At 40.8% G+C, this 26,411-nt stretch overlaps 1 protein-coding gene and 1 non-coding gene across 5 annotated transcripts in view; both read left to right on the plus strand.

Annotated features, from left to right (window-relative positions):
• CKAP5 (cytoskeleton associated protein 5) overlaps positions 1-26,411 on the plus strand; it is a 105,379-nt gene that overhangs the window by 63,583 nt on the left and 15,385 nt on the right. For all 4 annotated transcript variants that reach the window (XM_033207816.1, XM_033207819.1, XM_033207818.1 and 1 more), the window contains exons 19-35: positions 590-647; positions 755-880; positions 4,297-4,436; positions 4,575-4,749; positions 5,340-5,453; positions 6,503-6,631; positions 13,243-13,437; positions 14,126-14,261; positions 16,551-16,639; positions 19,223-19,348; positions 20,871-21,020; positions 21,327-21,530; positions 21,744-21,879; positions 22,314-22,507; positions 24,035-24,207; positions 25,377-25,550; positions 25,776-25,896. In XM_033207816.1, the coding sequence (XP_033063707.1) occupies positions 590-647; positions 755-880; positions 4,297-4,436; positions 4,575-4,749; positions 5,340-5,453; positions 6,503-6,631; positions 13,243-13,437; positions 14,126-14,261; positions 16,551-16,639; positions 19,223-19,348; positions 20,871-21,020; positions 21,327-21,530; positions 21,744-21,879; positions 22,314-22,507; positions 24,035-24,207; positions 25,377-25,550; positions 25,776-25,896 (2,440 nt within the window). The remainder of the gene's footprint in view (positions 1-589; positions 648-754; positions 881-4,296; positions 4,437-4,574; positions 4,750-5,339; positions 5,454-6,502; positions 6,632-13,242; positions 13,438-14,125; positions 14,262-16,550; positions 16,640-19,222; positions 19,349-20,870; positions 21,021-21,326; positions 21,531-21,743; positions 21,880-22,313; positions 22,508-24,034; positions 24,208-25,376; positions 25,551-25,775; positions 25,897-26,411) is intronic.
• LOC117081880 lies at positions 22,007-22,117 on the plus strand. The gene has a single exon (XR_004436354.1). It is a non-coding gene; the product is annotated as a small nucleolar RNA SNORD67 (small nucleolar RNA).

Raw genomic sequence — 26,411 nt, forward strand, 5'->3', positions numbered from 1 at the left:
TTAGTAGAGACGGGGTTTCACCATGTTAGCCAGGATGGTCTCGATCTCCTGACCTTGTGATCCGCCCATCTCGGCCTCCCAAAGTGCTGGGATTACAGGCTTGAGCCACCGCACCTGGCCTAAAGCTCACTTTAAAGTTAGTGTAGGAGGCTGAGTGTGGTAGCTCAAGCCTGTAATCCCAGCACTTTGGGAGGCTGAGGCAGGTAGATCACTTGAGGTAAGGCGTGTGAGACCAGCCTGGCCAACATGGTGAAACCCCATCTCTACTAAAAACAAACAAACAAAAAATTAGCTGGGTGTGGTGTTGCACACCTGTAATCTCAGCTCCTCAGGAGGCTGAGGCATGAGAATTGCTTGAACCAGAGAGGCAGAGGTTGCAGTGAGCTATCATGTACTGTACTCCGGCCTAGGTTACAGAACAAGACTGTGTCTCAAATAAATAAAACAAAATAAAATAAAGTTAGTGTAGGAAGAGAAAAAGTGAGAACGTTGCCAAAGGGAGCCAGTCCTAGAGTCTGGCTTTATAAAACTCTATTGAGTATTTTGAAGGTTTCGTTTGTTTGCTTTTAATTCTAAGTGTTTCTTCTAGGTTGAATGTGAAAGCTTTCATTAGCAATGTGAAGACAGCTCTTGCTGCAACAAACCCAGTGAGTACATAACAACATATATAGGGCAGTATTGCCATCTTTGTGATTTAAAAAGTTATTATTGCCATCTTTGTAATTTAAAAAGTTCTTTTTCTTCTGTCTGGCAGGCTGTGAGGACTGCTGCCATAACCCTGCTTGGCGTGATGTATCTGTATGTTGGTCCCTCTTTGCGAATGTTCTTTGAGGATGAGAAACCTGCCCTCCTATCCCAGATAGATGCAGAATTTGAGAAGGTAAAATTTCCACAAATGATACAATCTGTTAGTGGACTTGAGAATCTCATTAATTAAGACTAAACTGTTGGGTGTGGTGGTGCATACTTGTAGTCCCAGCTACTCCTACTGAGGAAGGAGGATTGCTTAAGCGCAGATGTTTTGGGGGCTGTAGTGTGCTATGCCAGTTGGGTGTCCACAGTAAGTTCAGCATTAGTATTGTGACCTCCCAGGAGCTGAGGCCACCAGGTTGCCCAAGGAGAGGTGAACTGGCCCAGATCAGAAACAGAATAGGTCGGCCAGGTGCAGCGGTTCATGCCTATAATCCCAGCACTTTGGGAGGCCAAGGCAGAAGGATCCCCTGAGCCCAGGAGTTTAAGACCAGCCTGGGCAACAAAATGAGACCTTGTCTCTACAAAAATAAATAAATAAATAAATAAATTAGCCAGGCATAGTGGCACATGCCTGTGGTCCCAGCTACACAGGAGGCCAAGGTGGGAGGATCAGCTGAGCCCAGCAGGTTGAGGCTCCAATGAACCATGTTTGTACCACTGTACTTGAGCCTAGGCCACAGAGACAGACCTTTTCTCAAAAGAAAAAGAAAAAAAAAAAAAGAAACAGAGCACGTCAAAACTCCCATGCAGATCAGTAGTGGGATCACAATTAGAATAGCCACTGCATGCCAGCCTGGGCAACATACTGAGACTCTGTCTTTCTGGAATGAAGAATATGTATTTGCTTTTATGCACAATAAAGTATTCCTGGAAGAGTTCATAAGAAATTGATGATTTTGGCTGGGCTTGGTGGCTCATGCCTATAATCCCATCACTTTGGGAGGCTGAGGCAGGCAGATCAGTTGAGGTCAGGAGTTGGAGACCAGCCTGGCCAGTATGGCGAAACTCCATCTCTACTAAAAATACAAAAATCAGCCGAGTGGCTGGGCGCCATGGCTCACACCTGTAATCCCAGCACTTTGGGAGGCCGAGGTGGGTGGATCACGAGTTCAGGAGATCGAGACCATCCTGGCTAACATGCCTAAACCCCATCTCTACTAAAAATACAAAAAATTAGCCGGGCCTGGTGGCAGGTGCCTGTAGTCCCAGCTACTCGGGAGGAGAGTGGCGTGAACCCGGGAGACGGAGCTTGAAGTGAGCCGAGATTGCCCCACTGCACTCCAGCCTGGGCGAGAGAACGAGACTTTGTCTCAAAAAAAAAAAAAAAATTCAGCCGAGTGTGGTGGTATGCCCTGGAATCCAGCTACTTAGGAGGCTGAGGCATAAGAATCACTTGAACCCGGGAGACATAGGTTGCAGTGAGCCAAGATCATGCCACTGCACTCCAGTCTGGGTGACAGAGCAGGACTGTCTCAAAAAGAAAAAAAATAATTTTTTTTTTTTGTTTGTCTGTTTTGTTTTTGGGTTGTTTTGTTTGTTTGTTTGTTTTGAGATGGAATTTCGCTCTTGTTGCCCAGGCTTGAGTACAGTGGCGCTTCCTGGGCTTATTCCAACCTCTACCTTCCAGATTCAAGCAATTCTCCTGCCTCAGCCTCCTCAGCTGGGAAGCTGGGATTATAGGCATGTGCCACCATGCCAGGCTAATTATTGTATTTTTAGTAGATATGAGGTTTCACCATGTTGGCTAGGCTGGTCTCAAACTCCTGACCTCTGGTGACCTGCCCATCTTGGCCTCCCAAAATGCTGTGATTACAGGTGTTAGCCACCACAACCAACCAATGATTTTATCTATGAGGAAGATAACTAGGTAGCTATGGTATAGAATGGGAGATTTTTCTCTTTATGTTCTTTGATACAATGTCAAACGTTGTAAATGTATTACCTGGTCAAAAAGTACATTAAATATAACATTTTATTTAATTTTGTTTAGAGACAGGGTCTTACTCTGTCACCCAGGCTGGAGCGCATTGGCACAATCATGTCCCACTGCAGCCTCAACCTCCCAGGCTCAAGTGGTCCTCCTGCCTTAGCTCCCAAGTTGCTGGAACCACATGCCATCATGCTCAGCTAATTTTTAAAATTTTTTGTAGAGACAAGGTCTCCCTTTGTTGCCCAGGATGGTCTTGAGCTCCTGGGCTCAAGCACTCCTCCCACCTCAGCCTCCCAAAGTGTTGGGATTACAGGCGTGAGTCACTGCTCCTGGCCAAATATAACATTTTTGAAAAATTTAAAATAAAAACATAAATTTAAAAACTTGACCCTCCTCGGCCGGGTGCGGTGTCTCATGCCTGTAATCGCAGCACTTTGGGAGGCTGAGGTGGGCAGATCATGAGGTCAGGAGATGGAGACCATCCTGGCTAACACAGTGAAACCCCGTCTTTACTAAAAATACAAAAAATTAGCCGGGCATGGTGGCGGGCGCTTGTAGTCCCAGCTACCGGGGAGGCTGAGGCAGGAGAATGGCGTGAACCCGGGAGGTGGAGCTTGCAGTAAGCCGAGATCACGCCACTGCACTCCAGCCTGGGCGACAGAGCAAGATTCCGTCTTAAAAAAAAAGAAGACCCTCCTCAAATAATATTTCTAACTGAAATTGCTGAGTGTTGGTACACTTGCTCTGTATTGTCTTGAGTATATAAGTCAAAAGACAGCTTCATAATTCTAATGCGTTTTGGGGGAATGTTTTGTTTTGTTTTGTTTTTGAGACAGAATCTGGCTCTGTCACCCAGGCTGGAGTGCAGTGGGCAATCTCAGCTCACTGCAACGTATTCCTCCTGGGTTCAAGTGATTATCCTGCATCAGCCTCTTGAGTAACTAGGACCACAGGTGTGCACCACCACACCCTGCTAATTTTTTTTTTTTTTTTTTGAGACGGAGTCTCGCCGCTCTGTTGCCCGGGCTGGAGTGCATTGGCCGGATCTCAGCTCACTGCAAGCTTCGCCTCCCGGGTTTACGCCATTCTCCTGCCTCAGCCTCCCGAGTAGCTGGGACTACAGGCGCCCGCCACCACACTCGGCTAGTTTTTTGTATTTTTTTTTTTAGTAGAGACGGGGTTTCACCATGTTAGCCAGGGTGGTCTCGATCTCCTGACCTCGTGATCCGCCCATCTCGGCCTCCCAAAGTGCTGGAATTACAGGCTTGAGCCACCGCGCCTGGCCAATTTTTGTATTTTTAGTATAGATGAGGTTTCACCATGTCAGCCAGGCTGGTCTCGAACTCCTGACCTCAGATGATCCACCCACCTTGGCCTCCCAAAGTACTGGGATTATAAGTGTGAGCCACCACACCCTGCCTTCTAGTAGGTTTTGTATAAAAATACGTTTTGACATACAGTCTCAAAATTGTAATCTAGGTAGCAGTCAAATTACCTACTGTGTAAATAGGTATTATAAAGGAATGAGAGTTTGACACGGGCACCCTCTCTAATTTATTTGTTCTCATATCCTATATAAATTTCATTACCCTTACTCATTCATTTGTGTATAGATGCAGGGACAAAGCCCACCTGCTCCAACCAGGGGAATTTCCAAGCATAGCACAAGTGGTACAGATGAAGGAGAAGATGGAGATGAACCAGATGATGGGAGCAATGATGTCGTTGATCTTTTGCCGAGGACAGAGATCAGGTAGGTTCCAGTCTGTGAAATGGTTTATTTCATTCATCGTGTTGAATTCTGAATGTTCTTTTTGAATTCAGTGAGGGGAACTTATGTGATATCATCATTTTTGGAGTCTGGAATTAAAGGTTATTTTCTGTTTTTCAGTGATAAAATCACTTCAGAGTTGGTATCTAAGATTGGTGATAAGAATTGGAAGATTAGGAAAGAAGGGCTTGATGAAGTGGCAGGTATTATCAATGAAGCAAAATTTATCCAACCGAATATAGGTGAACTTCCAACTGCCTTGAAGGGTCGACTCAATGATTCAAATAAAATCTTGGTATGTAGAGCATATGGCTATTCTTTTTATCTTCCCTCCCCACTGCTGCAGGAGTTACCTTTTCAGTGTAGCCTTCACTAGCAAAAAATACGTGATTACTTTCTTTGCATTGAACTAGAAATAGCTGCCTTTAATTTATTAAGTGTATCTCAAGATATGATGATAGTTGGCAGATTTAGTCATCAAATTTTTATGAGTCTCAGAATTTGCTTTTTGCAGAAATCCAGTATTGAATATATTTGTATAAAACTGCTTGTAATGTACATAAACATAATAATTTCTTGTTTTTAAATGTGGATTTTTATATCAGGATTTCCATAAACTAGGTTTTACCTTAAAGTTGTAAAGTACCATAATCTCTGGTCTAAAATTCTGATAATCTAGTTTTACGAACTGATGATAAAAAGAGAGGCCACTGCCTAAAAAATAATTAGAATAATCTAAGTAGAATAGCATGACAAGCCAATGTCTCTGTCTCTTGAGTAGGCCAGAAATATCCTGCTGTATTGACAGTATAGCAGCAAATTTACGGAAGTTTGCACACAACTTGCTTATGGTTTCAACATAAAGTATTGGATCTTTCCACTCAGGTACAGCAAACATTGAATATCCTGCAACAACTGGCAGTAGCCATGGGCCCAAATATTAAGCAACATGTAAAAAATTTAGGCATCCCTATCATCACAGTCCTTGGAGACAGCAAGGTAAACCTAACTCTTTTCACCACGGCTCCATTCTGCAATAGGCCAGCCATATTCTTGGGTTAAAGATAATTATCTTTTTAGAGTAATGTAAAGACCTTATAAACTTTATAAAGATGAAAATATTAGAAGAAAAACAGTAAACATTTTTATCTTCCAGGCAGGATTAAGGTGACCAGATATCACTTACTAGTTTTGTGACTTTTAGATAAGCTATCTTCTTTGAGGGTCAGTTTCTTTATCTGTGAAATTTCTTTCTGACAGAATTAAATGAGTCTGTATGTAAGGTACATTTTATTGTGCCTGTTTCATATAATATGCACACAACAAATGGTTGCTATTATGATTATAACATAATTGTGTAACATTTTGCTATAGTGAATAAATACATGAATTTGGAGTTCATTAAGTTATTTTCTACTTTTATTTTTCTGAACTATTAGAGTGGGATCTTCTAGTAGCTCAGCAAGATATTTGTAGTTTCATAGTCCTAGAAGTCACTGAAATATCATTGAAGGTTACAGTGTTTAGCCCTAGACTAAATATTTGAATATAATGTTGTATAATTTATTTAACTTGAGTAACTTTATTTAATATAATTTGTGCTATTTTAATATTAATGTAAATTAATATAAAAACATAAATAATTTTCAGTCAGTTTATTAGCAATTTCAGTCTTAACCATTATGATGTCTTTAACATTTAGAATTTCATTCTTTAGCAGACAGACATGGACGTAAATGCCCCCAGCTTTTCAGGAAGCAAAATATAAGAGTTTATTCTTACATGATATTTTATGCCCAGATCACTCACTGTTTTGCCTGATTAACTGAGTACACAAGTTTTACAATTTGGAGTTTTATATTTCTACTTTACTTTGGAGTTTTAGTACAATCATAGAACTAGTTTCTGTTTTAGAGAAGATGGCTTCATGTATGTTCATGTGGGCCTTAGAGAACCCTCCATTGTTCATGTTCATAAAGCAACAGTGATTACCCCCTACCTCCAAACTGTGGTAGATATTGTTTTTGCTGATTATCTTCTCCATTTAGAACAATGTTCGAGCTGCTGCCCTTGCGACTGTAAATGCTTGGGCAGAACAGACTGGCATGAAGGAATGGCTGGAAGGAGAAGATCTTTCTGAAGAGCTCAAAAAGGAAAATCCTTTCTTGAGGCAAGAGGTTAGTATCACAAATTAATCATGTGCATTACTCATGTCATTTACTTCCATAGGGGCTTGGGCCTGTCTGATAAATGCGCATTTGTGGTTAGAATGAGTTTCATTATAAAACAGTTAATAAAATGAAACCACATTCCTGGGGCCTTTGTATTCATGTGCTTCCATTTTCTTCCTTTCACATGCTTCTTGATCAATAACACTTTCTAGAGGACTAGGCTTTTTGTGGAATTTTTCCCTTTTCTTAAACATTTAAATGGTAAAATCAGAGGTTTTGTGGTTTTTGTTTTTTTAATTATACTTTACGTTCTGGGATACATGTGCAGAACGTGCAGGTTTGTTACATACATAGGTATACATGTGCCATGGTGGTTTGCTGCATCCATCAACCCGCCATCGTCATTAGGTATTTCTCCTAATGCTGTCCCTCCCCTTGCCCCCCCAACCCCCGATAGGCCCCAGTGTGTGATGTTCCCCTCCCTGTGCCCATATGTTCTCATTGTTCAACTCCCACTTATGAGTGAGAAATTGCAGTGTTTGGTTTTCTGTTCCTATGTTAGTTTGCTGAGAATGATGGTTTCCAGCTTCATCCATGTCCCTGCAAAGGACATGAACTCAATCTTTTTTTATGGTTGCATAGTATTCCATGGTGTATATGTGCCACATTTTCTTTATGCAGTCTAACATGATGGGCATTTGGGTTGGTTCTGAGTCTTTGCTATTGTGAATAGTGCTGCAGTAAACATACATATGCATGTATCTTTATTTATTTTTTTTTTTTTTATTTTTTATTTTTTGAGACGGAGTCTCGCTCTGTCACCAGGGCTGGAGTGCAGTGGCCGGATCTCAGCTCACTGCAAGTTCCGCTCCCGGGTTCCCGCCATTCTCCTGCCTCAGCCTCCAGAGTAGCTGGGACTACAGGTGCCCGCCGCCTCGCCCGGCTAGATTTTTGTATATTTTGGTAGAGACGGGGTTTCACCATGTTAGCCAGGATGGTCTCAATCTCCTGACCTCATGATCCGCCCGTCTCGGCCTCCCAAAGTGCTGGGATTACAGGCTTGAGCCACCGCGCCCGGCCGCATGTGTCTTTATAGTAGAATGATTTATAATCCTTTAGGTAGTACCCAGTAATGGGATTACTGGGTCAAATGGTATTTCTAGTTCTGGATCCTTGAGGAATTGCCACAATGGTCTTCCACAATGGTTGAACTAATTTACACTCCAACCAACAGTGTAAAAGTGGTTCCTATTTCTCCACATCCTCTCCAGCATCTGTTGTTTCCTGACTTTTTAATGATCACCATTCTAACTGGCGTGAGATGGTATCTCATTGTGTTTTGATTTGCATTTCTCTAATGACCAGTGATGATCTTTTTTTCATATGTTTGTTGGCCACATAAATGTCTTCTTTTGAAAATTTCTGTTCATATCCTTTGCCCACTTTTTGATGGGGTTGTTTTTTTCTTGTAAATTTGTTTAAGTTCCTTGTAGACTCTGGATATTAGCCCTTTGTCAGATGGATAGATTGCAAAAATTTTCTCTCATTCTGTAGGTTGCCTGTTAACTCTGATGATAGTTTCTTTTGCTGTGCAGGAACTCTTTAGTTTAATTAGATTCCATTTGTCAATTTTGGCTTTTGTTGCCATTGCTTTTGGTGTTTTAGTCATGAAGTCTTTGCCCATGCCTATGTCCTAAATGGTATTCTAGGTTTTCTTCTAGGATTTTTATGGTTTGAGGTCTTAGGTTTAAATCTTTAATCCATCTTGAGTTAATTTTTGTATAAGTGTAAGGAAAGGGTCCAGTTTCAGTTTTCTGCATATGGCTAGCCAGTTTTCCCAATACCATTTTTTAAATAGTGAATCCTTTCCCCATTGCTTGTTTTTGTTAGGTTTGTCAGAGGTCAGATGGTTGTAGATGTGTGCTATTATTTCTGAGGCCTCTGTTGTGTTCCATTGGTCTATATATCTGTTTTGGTACCAGTACCATGCTGTTTTTGTTACTGTAGCCTTGTAGTATAGTTTGAAGTCAGGTAGCATGATGCCTCCAGCTTTGTTCTTTTTACTTAGGATTGTCTTGGCTATACAGGCTCTTTTTGGGTTCCATATGAAATTTAAAGTAGTTTTTTTCTAATTCTGTGAAGAGAGTCAATGGTAGCTTGATGGGAATAGCATTGAATCTATAAATTACTTCAGACAATATGGTCATTTTCATGAGACCGATTATTCCTATCCATGAGCATGGAATGTTCTTCAATTTGTTTGTGTCCTCTCTTTTTCGTTGATTAGTGGTTTGTAGTTCTCCTTGAAGAGGTATTCGTAGGTATTTTATTCTCTTTGTAGCAATTGTGAATGGGAGTTTGCTCATGATTTGGCTTTCTGTCCATTATTGGTGTATAGGAATGCTTGTGATTTTTGCACATTGATTTTGTATCCTGAGACTTTGCTGAAGTTGCTTATCAGCTTAAGGAGTTTTTGGGCTGAGAGGATGGGGTTTTGGAAATATACAATCATGTTCATCTGCAAACAGAGATAATTTGACTTCCTCTCTTCCTATTTGAATACCGTTATTTCTTTCTCTTGCCTGATTGCCCTGGCTAGAACTTCCAATACTATGTTGAATAGGAGTGGTGAGAGAGGGCATCCTTGTCTTATGCTGGTTTTCAAAGGAAATCCATGCAGCTTTTGCCCATTCAGTGTAATATTGACTGTGAGGTTTGTCATAAATAGCTCTTATGAAAATCAGAGGTTTTAATCAGAACATAAAAATAGAGGCTGGGTGCAATGACTCATGCCTGTAATCCCAGCACTTTGGGAGGCCGAGGCGAGCAGATCACTTGAGGTCAGGAGTTGGAGACCAGCCTGCCTAACATGGTGAAACCCCATCTCTATTAAAAATACAAAATATTAGCTGGGTGTGGTGGTGCAGGCCTATAATCCCAGCTACTTGGGAGGCTGAGGCAGGAGAATCGCTTGAATCCAGGAGGCAGAAGTTGCAGTGAGCTGAGATCACGCCACTGCACTCCAGCCTGGGTAATAGAGCAAGATTTCATCTCAAAAAAAAAAAAAAAAAATAGGCCAGTTGCAGTGGCTCACGCCTGTAATCCCAGCACTCTGGGAGGCCAAGGTGGGTAGATCACCTGAGATCAGGAGTTCGAGACCAGTCTGGCCAACATGATGAAACCCCGTCTCTGCCAAAAATAGAAAAATTAGCCAGACGTGGTGGTGAGCGCCTCTAATCCCAGCTACTCGGGAGGCTGAGACAGGAGAATCACTTGAACCCGGGAGGCGGAGGTTGCAGTGAGCCGAGATCGCGTCGTTGCACTCCAGCTCGGACGACAAAAGCAAAACTCCGTCTCAAAAAAAAAAAAAAATCATTCAGAAATCCATCAGAGTAATCATAACAACAGAATAACAAAATTCGTGATTATATCAATTGATGCAAAAAAGGCATTTGACATATCCAGCATGCGTTCATGATTAAAAACTCTCAGCAAGTTAGTAATGAAAGAGAATTACCTCGACTTGATATAAGCATCTGCATAACAACCTCTATAGATAACATGAAATTTAATGGTGAGGGCCAGGCATGGTGGCTCATGCCTGTAATCCCAGCACTTTGGAAGGCCACGGCAGGCAGATCATGAGGTCAAGAGATCGAGACCATCCTGGCAAACATGGTGAAACCTCGTCTCTACCAAAAATACAAAAATTAGCTGGTTGTGGTGGCATGCGCCTGTAGTCCCAGCACTCTAGAGGCTGAGGCGGGAGAATCACTTGAACCCATGAGGCAGAGGTTGCAGTAAGCCAAGATTGCACCACTGCACTCCAGCCTGAGTGACAGAGCAAGACTCCGTCTCAAAAACAAACAAACAAAAAAAGGAGGAATCACTTTACAATTAGCTTACTATATTGCTAATGTAATCAAGACACTGTGATAGTGGTAGTAGGAGAATGGGGTGGAGATAGACACATAGATCATTGGAACAACAGAAAGAACCCAGAAATAGACCCACACTAATATGATCAACTAATTTTTTACAAAGCTACAGACTGATTCCATGGAGGAAGTATAGTCTTTTCAACAAATGATTCTGGAGCAATTGAACATCCGTAAACAAAAAAATGAACCTCACCCTAAACCTCACACTCTCAAAACAGATTATGGACTTAAATGTAAAACATAAAACTATTGAACTTTTAAGCGCAAACTAGAAAATCTCCAGGATGTAAGGCTGGCAAAGAATCCTTAGACTTAAAACCAAAACCATAATCCGTAAAAGTCAAGTTGATAAATTGGACTACGTGAAAAATAAAAACTTTTACTCTGCAAAAAAACCACATGAAAATAATAAAACAAGCTACAGAACAACAGAAAAGATTTGTAAGCCAGTATCCAATAAAGGACTGATATCTAGAATATACAAAGAACTCTGAAAACTCAATAGTAACAACAACAGAAAAATCAGAAAATGGGTATCCATGGCCAAGCCTGTTTTAGGGGAAAATTTCTTTTAAAATAGAAAATGGGACAAAAGACACGAACAAATGTTTCACTGGAGAGGATACACAGATGGCAAATAAGCCAATGAAAGATGCTCAGTGTTGGCCTTGCGCAGTGGCTCACGCCTGTAATCCCAGCGCTTTGGGAGGCCAAGGCAGACGGATCACCAGGTCAGGAGTTTGAGACCAGCCTGGCCAGCATGGAGAAATCCCGTCTCTACTAAAAATACAAAAATTAGCCAGGTGTGGTGGCGGGCACCTGTAATCCCAGCTACTTAGGAGGCTGAAGCAGGAGAATTGCTTGCATGTGGGAGGCGGAAGTTGCAGTGAGCTGAGATCCTGCCATTGCACTCCAGCCTGGGTGACAAGAGCAAGACTCCATCTCAGAAAAAAACAAAACAAAAAAATACTCAGTGTTATTAGCAACCAGGGAAATGCAAATTAAAACTATGATGAAATATCACTATACAATCATCAGAATTGCTAAAATTAAAAATAATGGTAATGTGAAATGCTAGAGAAACCTAAATAGTCATGCATTGCTGCTGGGAATGTAAAATGGTATAGCCACTTCAGGAAACAGTGTGGCATTTTCTTATAAAACGAAACATGCGGCCAGGCGCGGTGGCTCAAGCCTGTAATCCCAGCACTTTGGGAGGCTGAGACGGGCGGATTACGAGGTCAAGAGATCGAGACCATCCTGGCTAGCACGGTGAAAGTCTCTACTAAAAAATACAAAAAACTAGCCAGGCGAGGTGGCGGGCGCCTGTAGTCCCAGCTACTTGGGAGGCTGAGGCAGGAGAATGGCGTAAACCCGGGAGGCGGAGCTTGCAGTGAGCTGAGATCTGGCCACTGCACTCCCGCCTGGGCCACAGAGCGAGACTCCGTCTCCAAAAAAAAAAAAAAAAAAAAACGAAACATGCAGTTACTATATGAGCCAGCAATTGCACTCTTGGACATTTATTTCAGAAAAATGAAAATTTATGTCCATACAAAAATCCATGTACAAATATTCATAGCAACTTCAATCATAGTAGCCAAAAACTGGGATTATAGCTCAAGGGTAGAGATTTTTACTGCATAATAGCCAAAAACTAGAAACAGTTCAGATACCTTTCAATAGGTGAATGGTTAAACAAATCTCTTGTATATCCATACATGGAATACTATTTAGCAATTAAGAACAAACTGCTGGTAAATGCAACAATTCAGATAAATCTCCAAGGAATTATGCTGCATGACTAAAGTCAATCCCACTGGCCTGCAAGCCAAGATTATGCCATTGCCCTCCAGCCTGGGTGATGGGAGTGAAACCCTGTCTCAAAAATGAAAAATACAAATATGAACTATTTTAGGGATATATAGAAAAAAATGTCAACATAAGGCAAAAAATAGAAGTCTTGGTAAAATTTGTAACCTTTTGATCACAATAAGTGCTTTGGGTCTTCTAGCTAAATATTTTTCAGAACTAAAGGGAGATAAGTCAAACTTTTTCATCTTTAAGATGTGTTAAGAACTATTAATTATAGTTCTATTAATAACTATTAATTTGGGTATTATACTTTAATACCCAAATACAGTCCAGAGAAATGTGTCCTTATCTTAAAGATGATTGTCATCATTGAATATATTATTTAAATATAGCACAGTTCTTGAATTATGAAAAGTACTGATTTCGGCCGGGCGCGGTGGCTCAAGCCTGTAATCCCAGCACTTTGGGAGGCCGAGGCGGGTGGATCACGAGGTCAGGAGATCGAGACCCTCCTGGCTAACACGGTGAAACCCCGTCTCTACTAAAAATACAAAAAACTAGCCGGGCGCGGTGGCAGGCGCCTGTAGTCCCAGCTACTCGGAGGCTGAGGCGGGAGAATGGCGGGAACCCGGGAGGCGGAGCTTGCAGTGAGCCAAGATCGTGCCACTGCACTCCAGCCTGGGCGACACAGCGAGACTCCGCTCTCAAAAAAAAAAAAAAAAGAAAAGTACTGATTTCATATTGAAAAGTTACAGTGTGAAAGCTAATTCAGCGCTTGAGACTAATGAAATCACTAAGCCTGAGATCATACATGATAACAGTCTTCATTTGAAGTGTGTAACTAGTCTTTATTTCTTTTGGCAGCTTCTGGGCTGGCTGGCTGAGAAACTACCTACTCTTCGTTCCACCCCTACAGACCTTATCCTTTGTGTTCCTCATCTCTACTCTTGCCTAGAAGATCGAAATGGAGATGTGCGAAAGAAGGCCCAAGATGCTTTGCCATTCTTCATGATGCATTTAGGATTTGAAAAAATGGCCAAGGCTACTGGGAAACTAAAGGTACTACTTCTTGTTGCTGCTACTGCTGTTAAAAGCTATTAAAAAATACATTTAACATGGGCCAGGCACGGTGGCTCACGCCTGTAATCCCAACACTTTGGGAGGCCGAGGCAGGCAGATCATGAGGTTAGGAGTTCAAGGCCAGCCTGGCCAACATGGTGAAACCCCATCTCTACAAAAAATACAAAAAAATTAGCCAGGTTTGGTGGCACATGCCTGTAATCCCAGCTACTTGGGAGGCTGAGGCAGGAGAATTGCATGAACCCAGGAGGCAGAGGTTGCAATGAGCTGAGATTGTGCCACTGCACTCCAGCCTGGGCAACGAGCGAACCTCTGTCTCAAAAAAATATATATATTAAACATGAATTTATATGAGCAGAAAACCATATTACTTCCTGTGAGTCTCAATTTGAAATCATAACAAGCAAAAATAAAATATTAAGCAGTGTAGAAGTAAAAATCTGCTGACTTCACAGGAGTGAAAACTGTGACCTTCTAGAATGATACCTACCTTAGTGTGACTTCATAATGTGTGTGACTTCTGACACCATGTGCTGCCTCCCTTACTTCAGTGGTATTTCAAAACCAGGAGCTCAGTCATTTGTTTGACAAAGGATTTGTTCATAAGCTTTGTATGACTTTATCATTTATGTGACCTCTCACTTTTTATGTTATTTTGTCTCTCTAGCCAACTTCTAAAGATCAGGTATTGGCCATGCTAGAGAAAGCCAAAGCTAACATGCCAGCCAAGCCTGCTCCACCCGCTAAAGCAACTTCTAAACCAATGGGAGGGTCTGCTCCAGCCAAATTCCAGCCTGCATCAGGTAACTCTATCTTAAGAGGGTTAAAGGGGAAGGAAATAGCCCTGAGGAACTCTAAAAAGACATTCAGCCTTGTCTTTTTTAAATCACATTTCCTTACAGCTTAGATCCAAGCTCTCCTTCCTTCTCTCCTTACTTTCCTTTCACAAACACTTGTCAAGTAGTCAAGTACCTATTTTATGCCAGAAACTGTACTAAGAGTACAAAGGTGACTAATTTGGTTTCTAATTCTAAAACGGTTTTTTTGGTTTTGTTTTGTTTTGTTTTGTTTTTAGAGTTGGGGTCTTGCTCTGTCACCCAGGAGGGAGTGTAGTGGCATGATCATAGCTCACTGCAACCTCGAACTCCTGGGCTCAAGTGTTCCTCGTGTCTCATCCTCCCAAGTTGCTGGGACTACAGGCATGCGCCATCACAGCTGGCTAAATTTTTTACTTTTTGTAGAGATGAGGTTTTGCTGTGATGCACAGGCTGGTCTCAAACTCCTGGCCTCAGGCGATCCTCCCATCTCAGTCTCCTAAAGTGCTGGACTTACAGGCTTGAACCACCACACCTGACCCCAAAAGGAGTTTTGGAATAGCACATCAAAATAGTCCTTTCTGAAGTGTTGCATCCTACATTTAAGGTTTCCACAACTGTTTTCTGCTCCTGGATACTATAATTAGAAGAGGAATTGGGAGAATCTAGCTTAATCTACTTTATTAACCTTCTTTAAGGGAAAATTCTTGATTTCTTTATCCTGATACTAAAGTTCCATAATAGGTTGGATGGCTTATGCTTGTAATCCCAGCACTTTGAGAGGCCGAGGCCAGTGGATCACTTGAGGTCAGGAGTTTGAGATCAACCTGGCCAACATGGAGAAACCCCACCTCTACTAAAAATACAAAAATTAGCTGGATGTGGTGGTGCTCACCTGTAATCCCAGCTACTCAGGAGGCTGAGGCAGGAGAATCGCTTGAATCCCGGAGGCAGAGGTTACAGTAAGCCAAGATCACGCCACGGCACTCCAGCCTGAGGGACAGAGCAAGACTCTGTCTCAAACTAAATAAGTAAAATTCGATAATATATAACCTGTGACCAATTCATTTTTAGACTTACTGCTTAACAATATTCTTGAATTTAGTGGAACAGAAATTGTTGATGCTATAAAGTTAGAAATTTTACAGCCTGATCAACATGGCAAAACCCCATCTCTACAAAAATTACAAAAATTAGCTAGGCTTGGTGGCGCACACCTGTGGCCCCAGCTACCCAGGAGGCTGAGGTGGGAGGATCACTTCAGCTCAGGAGGTTGAGGCTTCAATGAGCCACGATCACACCACTGCACTCCAGCCTGAGTGACAAAGCCAGAACCAGTCTCCAAAAAAAAAAAAAAATTTACATGTGTAAAACTCTTTATTAAAGTGCATATTCAGTTTTAACTTTTATTGGGATCTTGCTATGTAGCAGATACTGAATATCAAAGATGTCCTTACCCTTAAAAAAGTATCAGTCTGGGCTGGGCATGGTGGCTCACACCTGTAATTCCACCACTTTGAGAGAACAAGGAGGTCAAGACCAGCTTGGGCAACATAGTGCGACCCTGTCTCTAAAAAAAGAAAATTGTTTTAATTAGTTGGGCTTGGTGGTACACGCCTATAGTCCCAGCTCTTCAGGAAGCTGAGGTGGGAGGACTGTTTTAGCCAGGGAGGTCAAGGCTACAGTGAGCCCTGATCATGCTATATTGCACTCTAGTCTATGTGACAGAAACCCTGTCTCTAAACAAACAAATGAAACTACAGTTTAAATGTTGGTAAATGAGATATAGATTATGCTTAAAGAGAGATTTTGGGAGAAAAAGTATTAGGAAAAAAAAAATCTGAGCCAGGCACAGTGGCTCACGCCTGTAATCCCAGCACTTTGGGAAGCCAAGGTGGGTGGATTGCTTGAGCCCAGGAGTTTGAGACCAGCCTGGGCAACATGGCGAAACCCTGTCTCCACAAAAAATGCAAAGAAAATTAGCTGGGTGTGGTGTCACGGGCCTGTAGTCCCAGCTACTAGGGAGGCTGAGATGGCAGAATTCACTGAGCCTGAGAGGTCAAGGCTGCAGTGAGCACCGTGAAGGCACCACTGTACTCCAGCCTGGGAGATAGAGCAAAATCCTGTCTCATTAAAAAAAAAAAGAAAAACTAACTGAAAACATCTTATAAACTGATACATTTAAGACTGCAGGCTTCCTTGTCATCATCATATATTTAACCTGTCCAAAATAAAATATTAGTTAAAGTTTATAGTATATATATTTTTTTCTCAAAGCACCTGCTGAAGATTCTATTTCCAGCAGTGCAGAACCCAAACCTGATCCAAAAAAGGCCAAAGCTCCAGGATTATCCTCTAAAGCAAAGGTATGTTAACTCTGTATACTTTGATGTAGACTTGCTTTTAAATATATTTTATACACTGAGTCATTCTATTAGGAAGGATCACATTATATATAAAAGAACATCACTGCTATTGATATTATCAAATTATTTATACAAATTTCTGTGGCTCATTTTTAATAAGGTCCTAAAACAGAGACGTCCTGCTCTCAAGAGGTGCTGTCATCTTCCTTTCATGTAGATTTTCAGGGAAAGATACTTTATTGAAAGAAGAAAGGGCCGGGCGCAGTGGCTCACACCTGTAATCCCAACACTTTGGGAGGCCGAGGCAGGTGGATCACTTGAGGTCAGGAGTTCGAGACCAGCCTGGCTAAGATAGCAAAACCCTGTCTCTACTAAAAATACAAAAATTAGCCGGTCATGGTGGCAAATACCTGTAATCCCAGCTAGTCAGGAAGTTGAAGCAGGAGAATCGCTTGAACCCAGGAGGTGGAGGTTGCAGTGAGCCAAGATTTCACCATTGCACTCCAGCCTGGGTGACAGAGCGAGACTCAGGGGGAAAAAAAAAAAAGGAGAAAGAAAGCATTTGTAGCTCTGGCATATTAGGCTGATTTGGATTTAAGAAAAGGAAGTTAAATCAACTTCCTTCAAATTTGGCACTGTTGTCATACTAGAAGATGTTTCAGTTAGTCTGCAGGGAAACACCGTTTGTCCCAATGGGATTTATTTTGATGCATCACCAATTCTTTCAGTATTCATGGAGAGTTGGACAATTTAAAGCAGTGTGTTCAAATGTTCAACTTTATCCCCTGGGTGATTTTTTCATTTAATTAGGTTTATAAATCACAGAAAATTATCATTATCTCTATCAAGATTCAGATTAATAAACATATTCAGAACGTTAATTATTGAATACTTACAAAAGGAAAATTGCAAAACTGCAATGGTTAGTAAATCTAATAATCTAAATAGAGAATTTAATTTACTTCCTGTAATTGATGAAAAAATATAGAGTGAGAATATTTTTTAGCCAGTACATGTATTATTACACCCCCATTTTGGAGTATACACTCTGGGGCCATTCTTCTAAATATTACAGTTAACCATTTTTCTTCCCTATGCTCGGGCCCTTTAACTCCTTAGTGAATTAATTTAAACTATCCAATGATGTTGTTCTTTTCCTGTCTGCCTGTCCTCATCCCAGATTTAACAAGTGCTTATTTTAGTTTTGATCACGAGTGTTTTGCAGTATTTTTGACTCTGTTCTTAATGCCGTAATTTTTTTTCCAATCTTTTTAAGCTTACAAAGCAGTTTCATATAAATGATCTCATATTTGTTTGGTCTGAATGACTTTAGTGTTTATACTAGAAAGAAATTCTGGCCAACTAGAAATAGTGGCCATGCTACATTTATAATAATAATGATTCCAGTAAAGAAATTTGAATTTTACCTTAAATATGTGTACTATTGTGTACTATTTTCTTTGATATGAAGATTTTAAATCTTGGATTATTTTTTAAAACCACTTTAGTGACTTAAGTATGTAAAGCATTTCTTGTAACTTTCTCTAGAAGCAAGTTCAAAAGGTCTTCAGTTATACTATTATGATAGAGATACATTTAAATATCAATGGGAAGAAACAGAAAAGCTTTCAAACTAAGTGTTTTGAAATGTGTAAATGCCATTCAAGATGTCATTAATGGCCGAGGTGGGTGGATCACTTGAGGTCAGGAGCTCGAGACCAGCCGGACAACATGGTGAAACCCCGTCTCTACTAAAAATACAAAAATTAGCCAGGGGTGGTGGTGGGTGCCTATGGTCCTACCTACTGAGGAGGCTGAGTCCGAAGAATCACTTGAACCCAGGAGGTGGAGATTGCAGTAAGCTGAGATCACGACACTGCACTCCAGCCTGGGCGACAGAGTGAGACTCCATCTCAAAAAAAAAAAAAAAAAAGAATGTCATTAATAGGGAAAGCTATAATGTTGAAGATTTCAAGAAAAAAAAAGTATCCAGTAAACAAAAAGTTTGTGACCTAGACTAATGATCAGTAATAGCAGCTTTTCCAACTACATAACATGCTAGTCCAAGAACTAACCAACAGTTACTTAAGAATATTCTCCAAGCCTGTAATCCCAGCACTTTGGGAGGCCGAGACGGGTGGATCACGAGGTCAGGAGATCGAGACCATCCTGGCTAACACGGTGAAACCCCGTCTCTACTAAAAAAATACAAAAAAAAATTAGCCGGGCGAGATGGCGGGCGCCTGTAGTCCCAGCTACTCGGGAGGCTGAGGCAGGAGAATGGCGTAAACCCGGGAGGCGGAGCTTGCAGTGAGCCGAGATCGCGCCACTGCACTCCAGCCTGGGTGACAGAGCGAGACTCCGTCTCAAAAAAAAAAAAAAAAAAAGAATATTCTCAGAAAAATTTCTAAAGAACCTGTTCAAAAACATATACAAGATTCTATGATGCATGTTTTTTTGTGTGTGAAATATCATGTAGAAAGATTTCTCTGTTTTCTATGGTGCCCTTTTACTGGGCAGCAGCATCATATTCTTAAGGAGAGGTGGCCAAGCTAATCAGTATTCCCTGAACCTTGGTTGTAGAGTGCACAAGGGAAGAAGGTGCCAAGCAAAACCAGCTTAAAGGAGGATGAAGACAAATCTGGGCCTATTTTTATTGTTGTTCCAAATGGAAAAGAGCAAAGGATGAAAGATGAAAAAGGATTGAAGGTAAGGAAGGATTAAGAATCGTCAGGAGATTTTTGCTTGTATTGTTATTCAAGAATAGTTTTGCTGTCTGAAATCCATGTTATTGTGAAATAGGAATTGTTTCTTTTGCTTATAAATTATATTATTCTTTAGTTTATGGGAGCATTAATTCCTACAAATAAACTATAGAATAGAGTTATTGCCTATTTTTCCCCGTAAATAGAAATAAATGATTTCGTAGGTTTTTGGTATCTTCATTTTTAAAATCAAAGAATGAAATGTATTCATTTTTTTTTTAATTAACTGGATATATGTTTCTTCATTAATCTTTCTTTTTAAGACCTTACAAGGCAGATTTTGTGACTGTATAAATGGCTAGTTCAGTAATTTATCTTATGTTGCTTTGATTTCATTAGGTACTTAAATTTGTTTTCAAAATGCATAATCTTTTTTAAAAATTATTTGCAGTACAGAAAGTGCAAAGTATGGTATGAAAAGCATGTCTCTGTTCCAGTATCCCTCCACAGGGAGGATATTAGTACTCATTTTTTCAATGTATTACTCCAGAAATATTTTGTACCTCTACTATCATATGTATATTTTTATATAGCCCTCCTTTTATACAGATGGGGACATGCCATATTGTTTGTTCTGTATCTCACTATTTTCTTTTAATGATGTTTGAAATATCTGAAAGATCATTCGTATCTGTGTATATATGTGTGTATCACTGTATTGGTGCATTATATGTATATACCTTTCTTTATCCTTATCCCACTATGTTGGACATTTAGGTTGTTTCTTGTCTTTCACTATTACAGACAGTGCTGCTGTGAATATCTTTGAATGTAGGTCTTTGTTACACATATGTGAGTGTATCTATATTAAACTCCTAGAATGACGATATGCGTAATTTTGATAGATATTTCAAATTTTCTCTCTATCAAAGATGTGGCAGCAGTGTCCACCATGTTATATAGTTACATGTAGGATTGATTTTTTTTTTTTCTTTAGTAAGAATTGCAAGGCCAGGCACAGTGACTCATGCCTGTCGTCCCAACAATTTGGGAGGCTAAGGCAAGCAGATTGATTGCCTGAGCCCAGGAATTCAGAACCAGCCTGGACAACATAGTGAGACTTCGTCTCTACAAAAAATGTTTTTTAGTTAGCTGGGCATAGTGGTGCATGCCTGTGGTCCCAGCTACTTGGGGGGCTGAGGCAGAAGAATCACTTGAGCCTGGGAGGTTAATGCTACAGTGATCTATGATCGTGCCACTGCACTCTGCCATGCCTGGGCAACAGGCGAGACTCTGTCTCAAAAACAAAGAATTCCAAAAATGTGTATTCCTATAAGATTTTCAGAGTTGTTAAGCTTCAAGAAGTATGACACCTTGAAATCTGCATTCATATTTAATTACAAATGAATATTGTTGAATTTTTAAATAATTTTATTAAATTGTTCCTGCAGCTGCATTATATAAGGCTCTCTACCTCATTTCAGTTGAACACCCTGTAGCTACTTTTCACTGTTTGTTTTTTCCAGGTGCTAAAGTGGAATTTTACTACCCCACGGGATGAATACATTGAGCAACTAAAGACTCAAATGTCTAGCTGTGTGGCTAAATGGTTACAAGATGAGATGTTTCACTCAGACTTTCAGCATCATAACAAAGCCCTGGCTGTTATGGTTGATGTAAGTCTGCAATAGATAAATATACATGTATCTCAGACATGTAAAAATACTGAGCCCTATGAAATAATCTGAAGTTTGCATGACTTGAAAAGGAAGTAGAATATACTATATTCTCTATTTTTTAGAGCTGTTTTATTATTTGGTAGAATAAATGAATGTGTGTATATTTTTTAGGTCTTAATTGAAGGCTTAAAAATCTGTCATTTTATTTTTGGGCTCCAATAAAATTTTAAGAGACACTTGCCTAGTAGAATTGAGATTTTGTATATTCTTATTTGTGGGAGTTTTGTTTTGTTTTATTTTAAGCACTTGGAGAGTGAAAAAGAAGGTGTTATTGGTTGCCTGGATCTTATCTTAAAGTGGCTTACCCTGAGGTTTTTTGACACCAATACAAGTGTCCTGATGAAAGCACTAGAATATTTAAAATTGCTCTTCACCTTGCTAAGTGAGGAAGAATATCATCTTACTGAGAGTGAAGCATCTTCCTTCATCCCCTATCTTGTTGTCAAGGTAATGTGGTGTTCTCTCTCTGGGAGACTGCTTAAGTTCCCAGCTGACCTCAGTTTCTATACTTTTATTTCCTCTCCCTTTTTTACTGATTATATCATGGTACCTTCCCTACTCATCCCTATTTCCCTATTCTTTCAAAACATAGTAATGCATGGGAGAATCATTGCTACTTAGGAAATGCCTCACTTAATCATTATTTTCCTTGTTGACTAGGTTGGAGAACCAAAGGACGTCATTCGTAAAGATGTTCGTGCCATCCTGAACCGGATGTGCCTTGTCTACCCAGCTAGCAAGATGTTTCCCTTTATCATGGAAGGAACCAAATCCAAAAACTCTAAGCAGAGAGCAGGTGAAGCAAATAGTTTAAACTGAGATGTGAATCTCTGCAGCAGTAGACTATAGAAGAAATAGTTTCTAGATGAACAAATAAATTTCTCCAGTGCCTATGTAGTTGATTCCAACCTCCTGATTTAGACTGTGAGAGTGATGAGTTGCACACTGGTGGAGCCATGGTATCAGGTGATACAGGCACCACTCAGTATCACCCTGGTGACAAAATCAAGTGCACAGGGGCCATCTGACTCACAGGCATCTCTTCCTTTCAGGAGCACTTGCTGAAATACCATTTTTTTAACTGATAAAAGGCAGTAAACAAAAAATCCTAGGCAGAGCCAGAGTCAGATTTAAGTCCTTCATATATGCCAAGGGAAATTTCTCTAGTAAGAATAAGTCTATATCCCAAATATGTGTTGTTTCATTAATCTAGCCTTTCTCCCCCATCAGAGTGCCTGGAAGAGCTGGGATGTCTGGTTGAGTCCTATGGCATGAATGTTTGCCAACCAACCCCAGGAAAAGCCTTAAAGGAAATAGCTGTTCACATAGGAGACCGTGACAATGCTGTACGCAATGCTGCACTCAACACCATTGTAACGGTGTACAATGTACATGGGGATCAGGTGTTCAAACTGATTGGAAATGTGAGTGACTTCTCTGAACACTGTCAGCATGTTGTGAAAAGAATTGCAAGATCTCCTAGGTGCTAGGTTTCCTGTCCTCTCAACTATAGCTAAGTTTTTACTACTTTTTAGTCAACTCAACCTATCAATGTGTCCTAGAATCCGGATAGACCCTTGAGGTGTCTCTGATTAGGCTGTTTTAATGGAAATCAAGTTTTCTTTTCTGAGCATTCTATTCATAGCAAATTTGCTTTAGAAATGAGTGCTATTTTTGAATCAAGAAATCTGAGCTAGTCCCGGGTTTAAATTCCTCCTGGCAGTCTGCTCTGTAATTTTTACTGCATGGAGTTTTTGGTTAGAAAGTGCTTACTTGTGTATAGTGTGGATAACAGTATCTGTCAGATCATGTCTTGAGCTACAGCCATGAGCCAGTTTTCCACTCATATTAGGTTCTGCCTCTGACCTCTTATTTCATTTGAGTGAGTCTGGACCTCTGTCTTCAGCTACCTCATAGTGTCACCATATATTTACACTGGGCTTAAATATGTTTACTTATATTTTCTGATTTAATTCTCACTACTACTCAGTGAAGAATATAAAGCAGTTGGGAATTTTATAGATGACCAAAAATGAAGTTTCTTGCCCATAGTCACACAGCTAGATAACAAAAAATGGGGAAGCTTCATTTAATTTTTGACCTTTTTATTTGTAGTTACTAACTGGCTTTCTTTTTTATCCTTTCCTTTTTTTTTTTGAGACAGGGTCTTTTTTTTTTTTTTTTTTTTTTTTTTTTTTTTTTGAGACGTAGTTTCGCTCTGCTACCCAGGCTAGAGTGCAGTGGCCCGATCCTAGCTCACTGCAAGCTCCGCCTCCCGGGTTCATGCCATTCTCCTGCCTCAGCCTCCTGAGTAGCTGGGACTACAGGTGCCCGCCACGTCGCCCGGCTAGTTTTTTGTGTTTTTAGTAGAGACAGGGTTTCACCATGTTAGCCAGGATGGTCTCGATCTCCTGACCTCGTGATCCGCCCGTCTCGGCCTCCCAAAGTGCTGGGATTACAGGCTTGAGCCACCGCGCCCGGCCGAGACAGGGTCTTGCTCTGTCACTTAGGCTGGGAGTGCAGTGGTGTGATCATGGTTCACTGCAGCCTCGACCTCCCAGGCTCAAGTGATCTTCTGACTTCAACCTCTTGAGTAGCTAGGACTATAGGCGTGTGCCACCATGCCCACCTTATTTTTATACTTTTTATAGAGATAGGGTTTCACCATGTTGCCCAAGCTGGTGTCAAACTCCTGGGCTCAAGTGATCCTCCTGCTTTGGCCTCCCAAAGTGCTGGGATTATAGGCATGAGTCACTGTGCCCAGCCCCTCTCCTTCTTTCGTATCTCCTCTTCCTGTTAGCAGCTAGGCAGGTATTAACAGTAGTTCATTTTGAAGTGTGGTGCTTTGAAAGTAAACATGTCCTAACATAGAAGGTTCTATTTGTTTTGATATGAAAATAGATATTATTGAGTTATCCAGTTAGGTTTCTAAATTTGGCCTCTTTTTACAGCTTTCTGAAAAGGATATGAGCATGCTTGAGGAGAGGATTAAGCGGTCAGCAAAGAGACCCTCTGCTGCACCAATAAAACAAGTGGAAGAGAAACCTCAGCGTGCACAGAACATAAGCTCCAATGCCAACATGTTACGCAAGGGACCAGCTGAGGACATGTCTTCCAAACTCAAGTATGTAGATAGAGATACTTGTCTAAGAGCATCTCTATGGCCTTTGCCTTGTGTGCTCACAGCCTGTCCTGTAACATAATCTTGAGTTCTTGTAGCCATTATCATGCATGACAGAGTGTCTGGGTAAATGTATTGTAACCAAATGTCTGATCCTTCAGTCTTCATTGTCTTTGTCTTTGTCTCAAAACCACTTCTAAATGGTCTTGTGCCTTCTTTCACTGCTTTTCCGTGGACAGAATTATGTATCGCACTTATAGGATGTAAGTACTGCCTGCTAATTTCTCATTAGCAGGGCTCTTATATCTTTCTAACTTCTGACTTGGATTCATCCCCTCTGGAGGGTGACTAGCTTAGAGTTTATAATCAGGGTAGAGGGTGTCCATAAGTACCCCATGAATCAAGTCTTCCACAAAAGTTCAATGTCATGTGGCTAAAATATTGATTCACTTTCTTCTTTGTGTTATACTTGGTTGTGCTTAGTTTCCTATTCTTGAGATAAGGCTAAATAAAATACATGCAACCCAAAATTGGCTTAGGGACTCAAAATACTGCCTCCTAAGCAAGACAGCTCTATTTTGGGTTGTGTCATGAGTATAATTTTAACCAACTTGAATTTGGAAACTTTGAATCCCTATTTCTTGGATGTAAAGCTGGCCCTGACCTGTCAAGAGTGAATATTCTAAAAAGGGGTGACTAGTGGTCTCACAAAGTATAAAATGTGCTGAACACTGCATGGAATGGTACTTATGATTAGCAAAATTAAAGCACTGGTTAATTTGTTGGAAAAGAACCAGCCAGTCTAGATTTTTCTTATATATTTGCCCATAAGTAGTGAACTTTGAGTCAATATAAATATGTTTTATTGTTTTCTGCCCCATCAGGAATAGAAGTACAAGGTTTATGGACTTTAGTGAACTAGAACAAATACTTATAACTTGGCAGGTAATGTAAGTACAAGTTAAAGTTATCTGCCCTCTTAGGATATTCATGAACCAATGTTGTTGCCTATTAAAGGCACTTGCTTAGACTCAGGGACTTAAATCATTCAGGGGGGCTGAAACCAGAAGTTGAACATCTGTCCTGAAGCTTTGGGGCAACTGACAGTGCTACTCTTGCCCTTTGGTTAAGAAGTCTCTCTTAGTTCAGGAGCCTCCTTTTGCTTCCCTTAGCCAAGCCCGAAGCATGAGTGGGCATCCTGAGGCAGCCCAGATGGTCCGCCGAGAATTCCAGCTGGATCTAGATGAGATTGAGAATGACAATGGTACAGTCCGATGTGAAATGCCAGAACTTGTTCAGCACAAACTGGATGACATTTTTGAGCCAGTCCTTATTCCTGAACCCAAGTGAGTTAAACTTTCATTTAAATATGAGCAGTTCATATGATCAGATGGCATACGTGAAATGTGCCTTTTGTGGTAATGTGCAGTTAAAACTTTTTAGAACTGATTACTTTCTGAATGATAGCAGTTGTTAACTAAGACCTGGACCTAGTGGAGAATTGTATAACTCCAACTGACTGGGATGTCTTGTAATAGAGATTGAAGTTTTCTCTTTGCTTTGCTATCCAGGATCCGGGCTGTTTCTCCACACTTCGATGATATGCATAGTAATACAGCATCCACAATCAATTTCATTATCTCCCAAGTAGCCAGTGGTGACATCAACACAAGTATCCAAGCTCTGACACAGGTAATGGGTGTGCTTCCGTGACAGGGATTCCATTGGTGGACATAGAGGCTATAAATGTGATGAATTGCACACTCGCAGAGTCATAGTATTAGGGGATGCAGGCAGTTTCTTACTTTCCCGAGGAGAGAAATGCACAGGTGCCACTCAGTCATCATGTGCCTCAAAGGATGTGGCTCTAATAGAGCCTTACTTTTTTTTTTTTCTTTTGAGACCGGGTCTCACTATGTTGTCTGGGCTGGAGTGCAGTGGCTATTCACAGGCACGGTCATAGCACACTGCAGCCCCAAACTCTTGGGCTCAAGTAATCCTCCTGTCTCAGCTTCCTGAGTAGCTGGGACAACAGGCTTGCATCACTGCACCTGGCTAAGCCTTGCATTTTTTATAATTGCATTGATTCACCAGAGGCTAGAGATAAAACAGCAGCTAACAAGTAAGGACCAACTCTCATGGAACTTACTCAGATTTTAGTGGACGGAGACAAGTAAACAAAATATCACACAGTTGTAACAACTGTG

The sequence above is a fragment of the Trachypithecus francoisi genome, unplaced genomic scaffold (assembly GCF_009764315.1).
Source record: "Trachypithecus francoisi isolate TF-2019V2 unplaced genomic scaffold, Tfra_2.0 Lachesis_group8, whole genome shotgun sequence".
NCBI lineage: Eukaryota > Metazoa > Chordata > Mammalia > Primates > Cercopithecidae > Trachypithecus > Trachypithecus francoisi.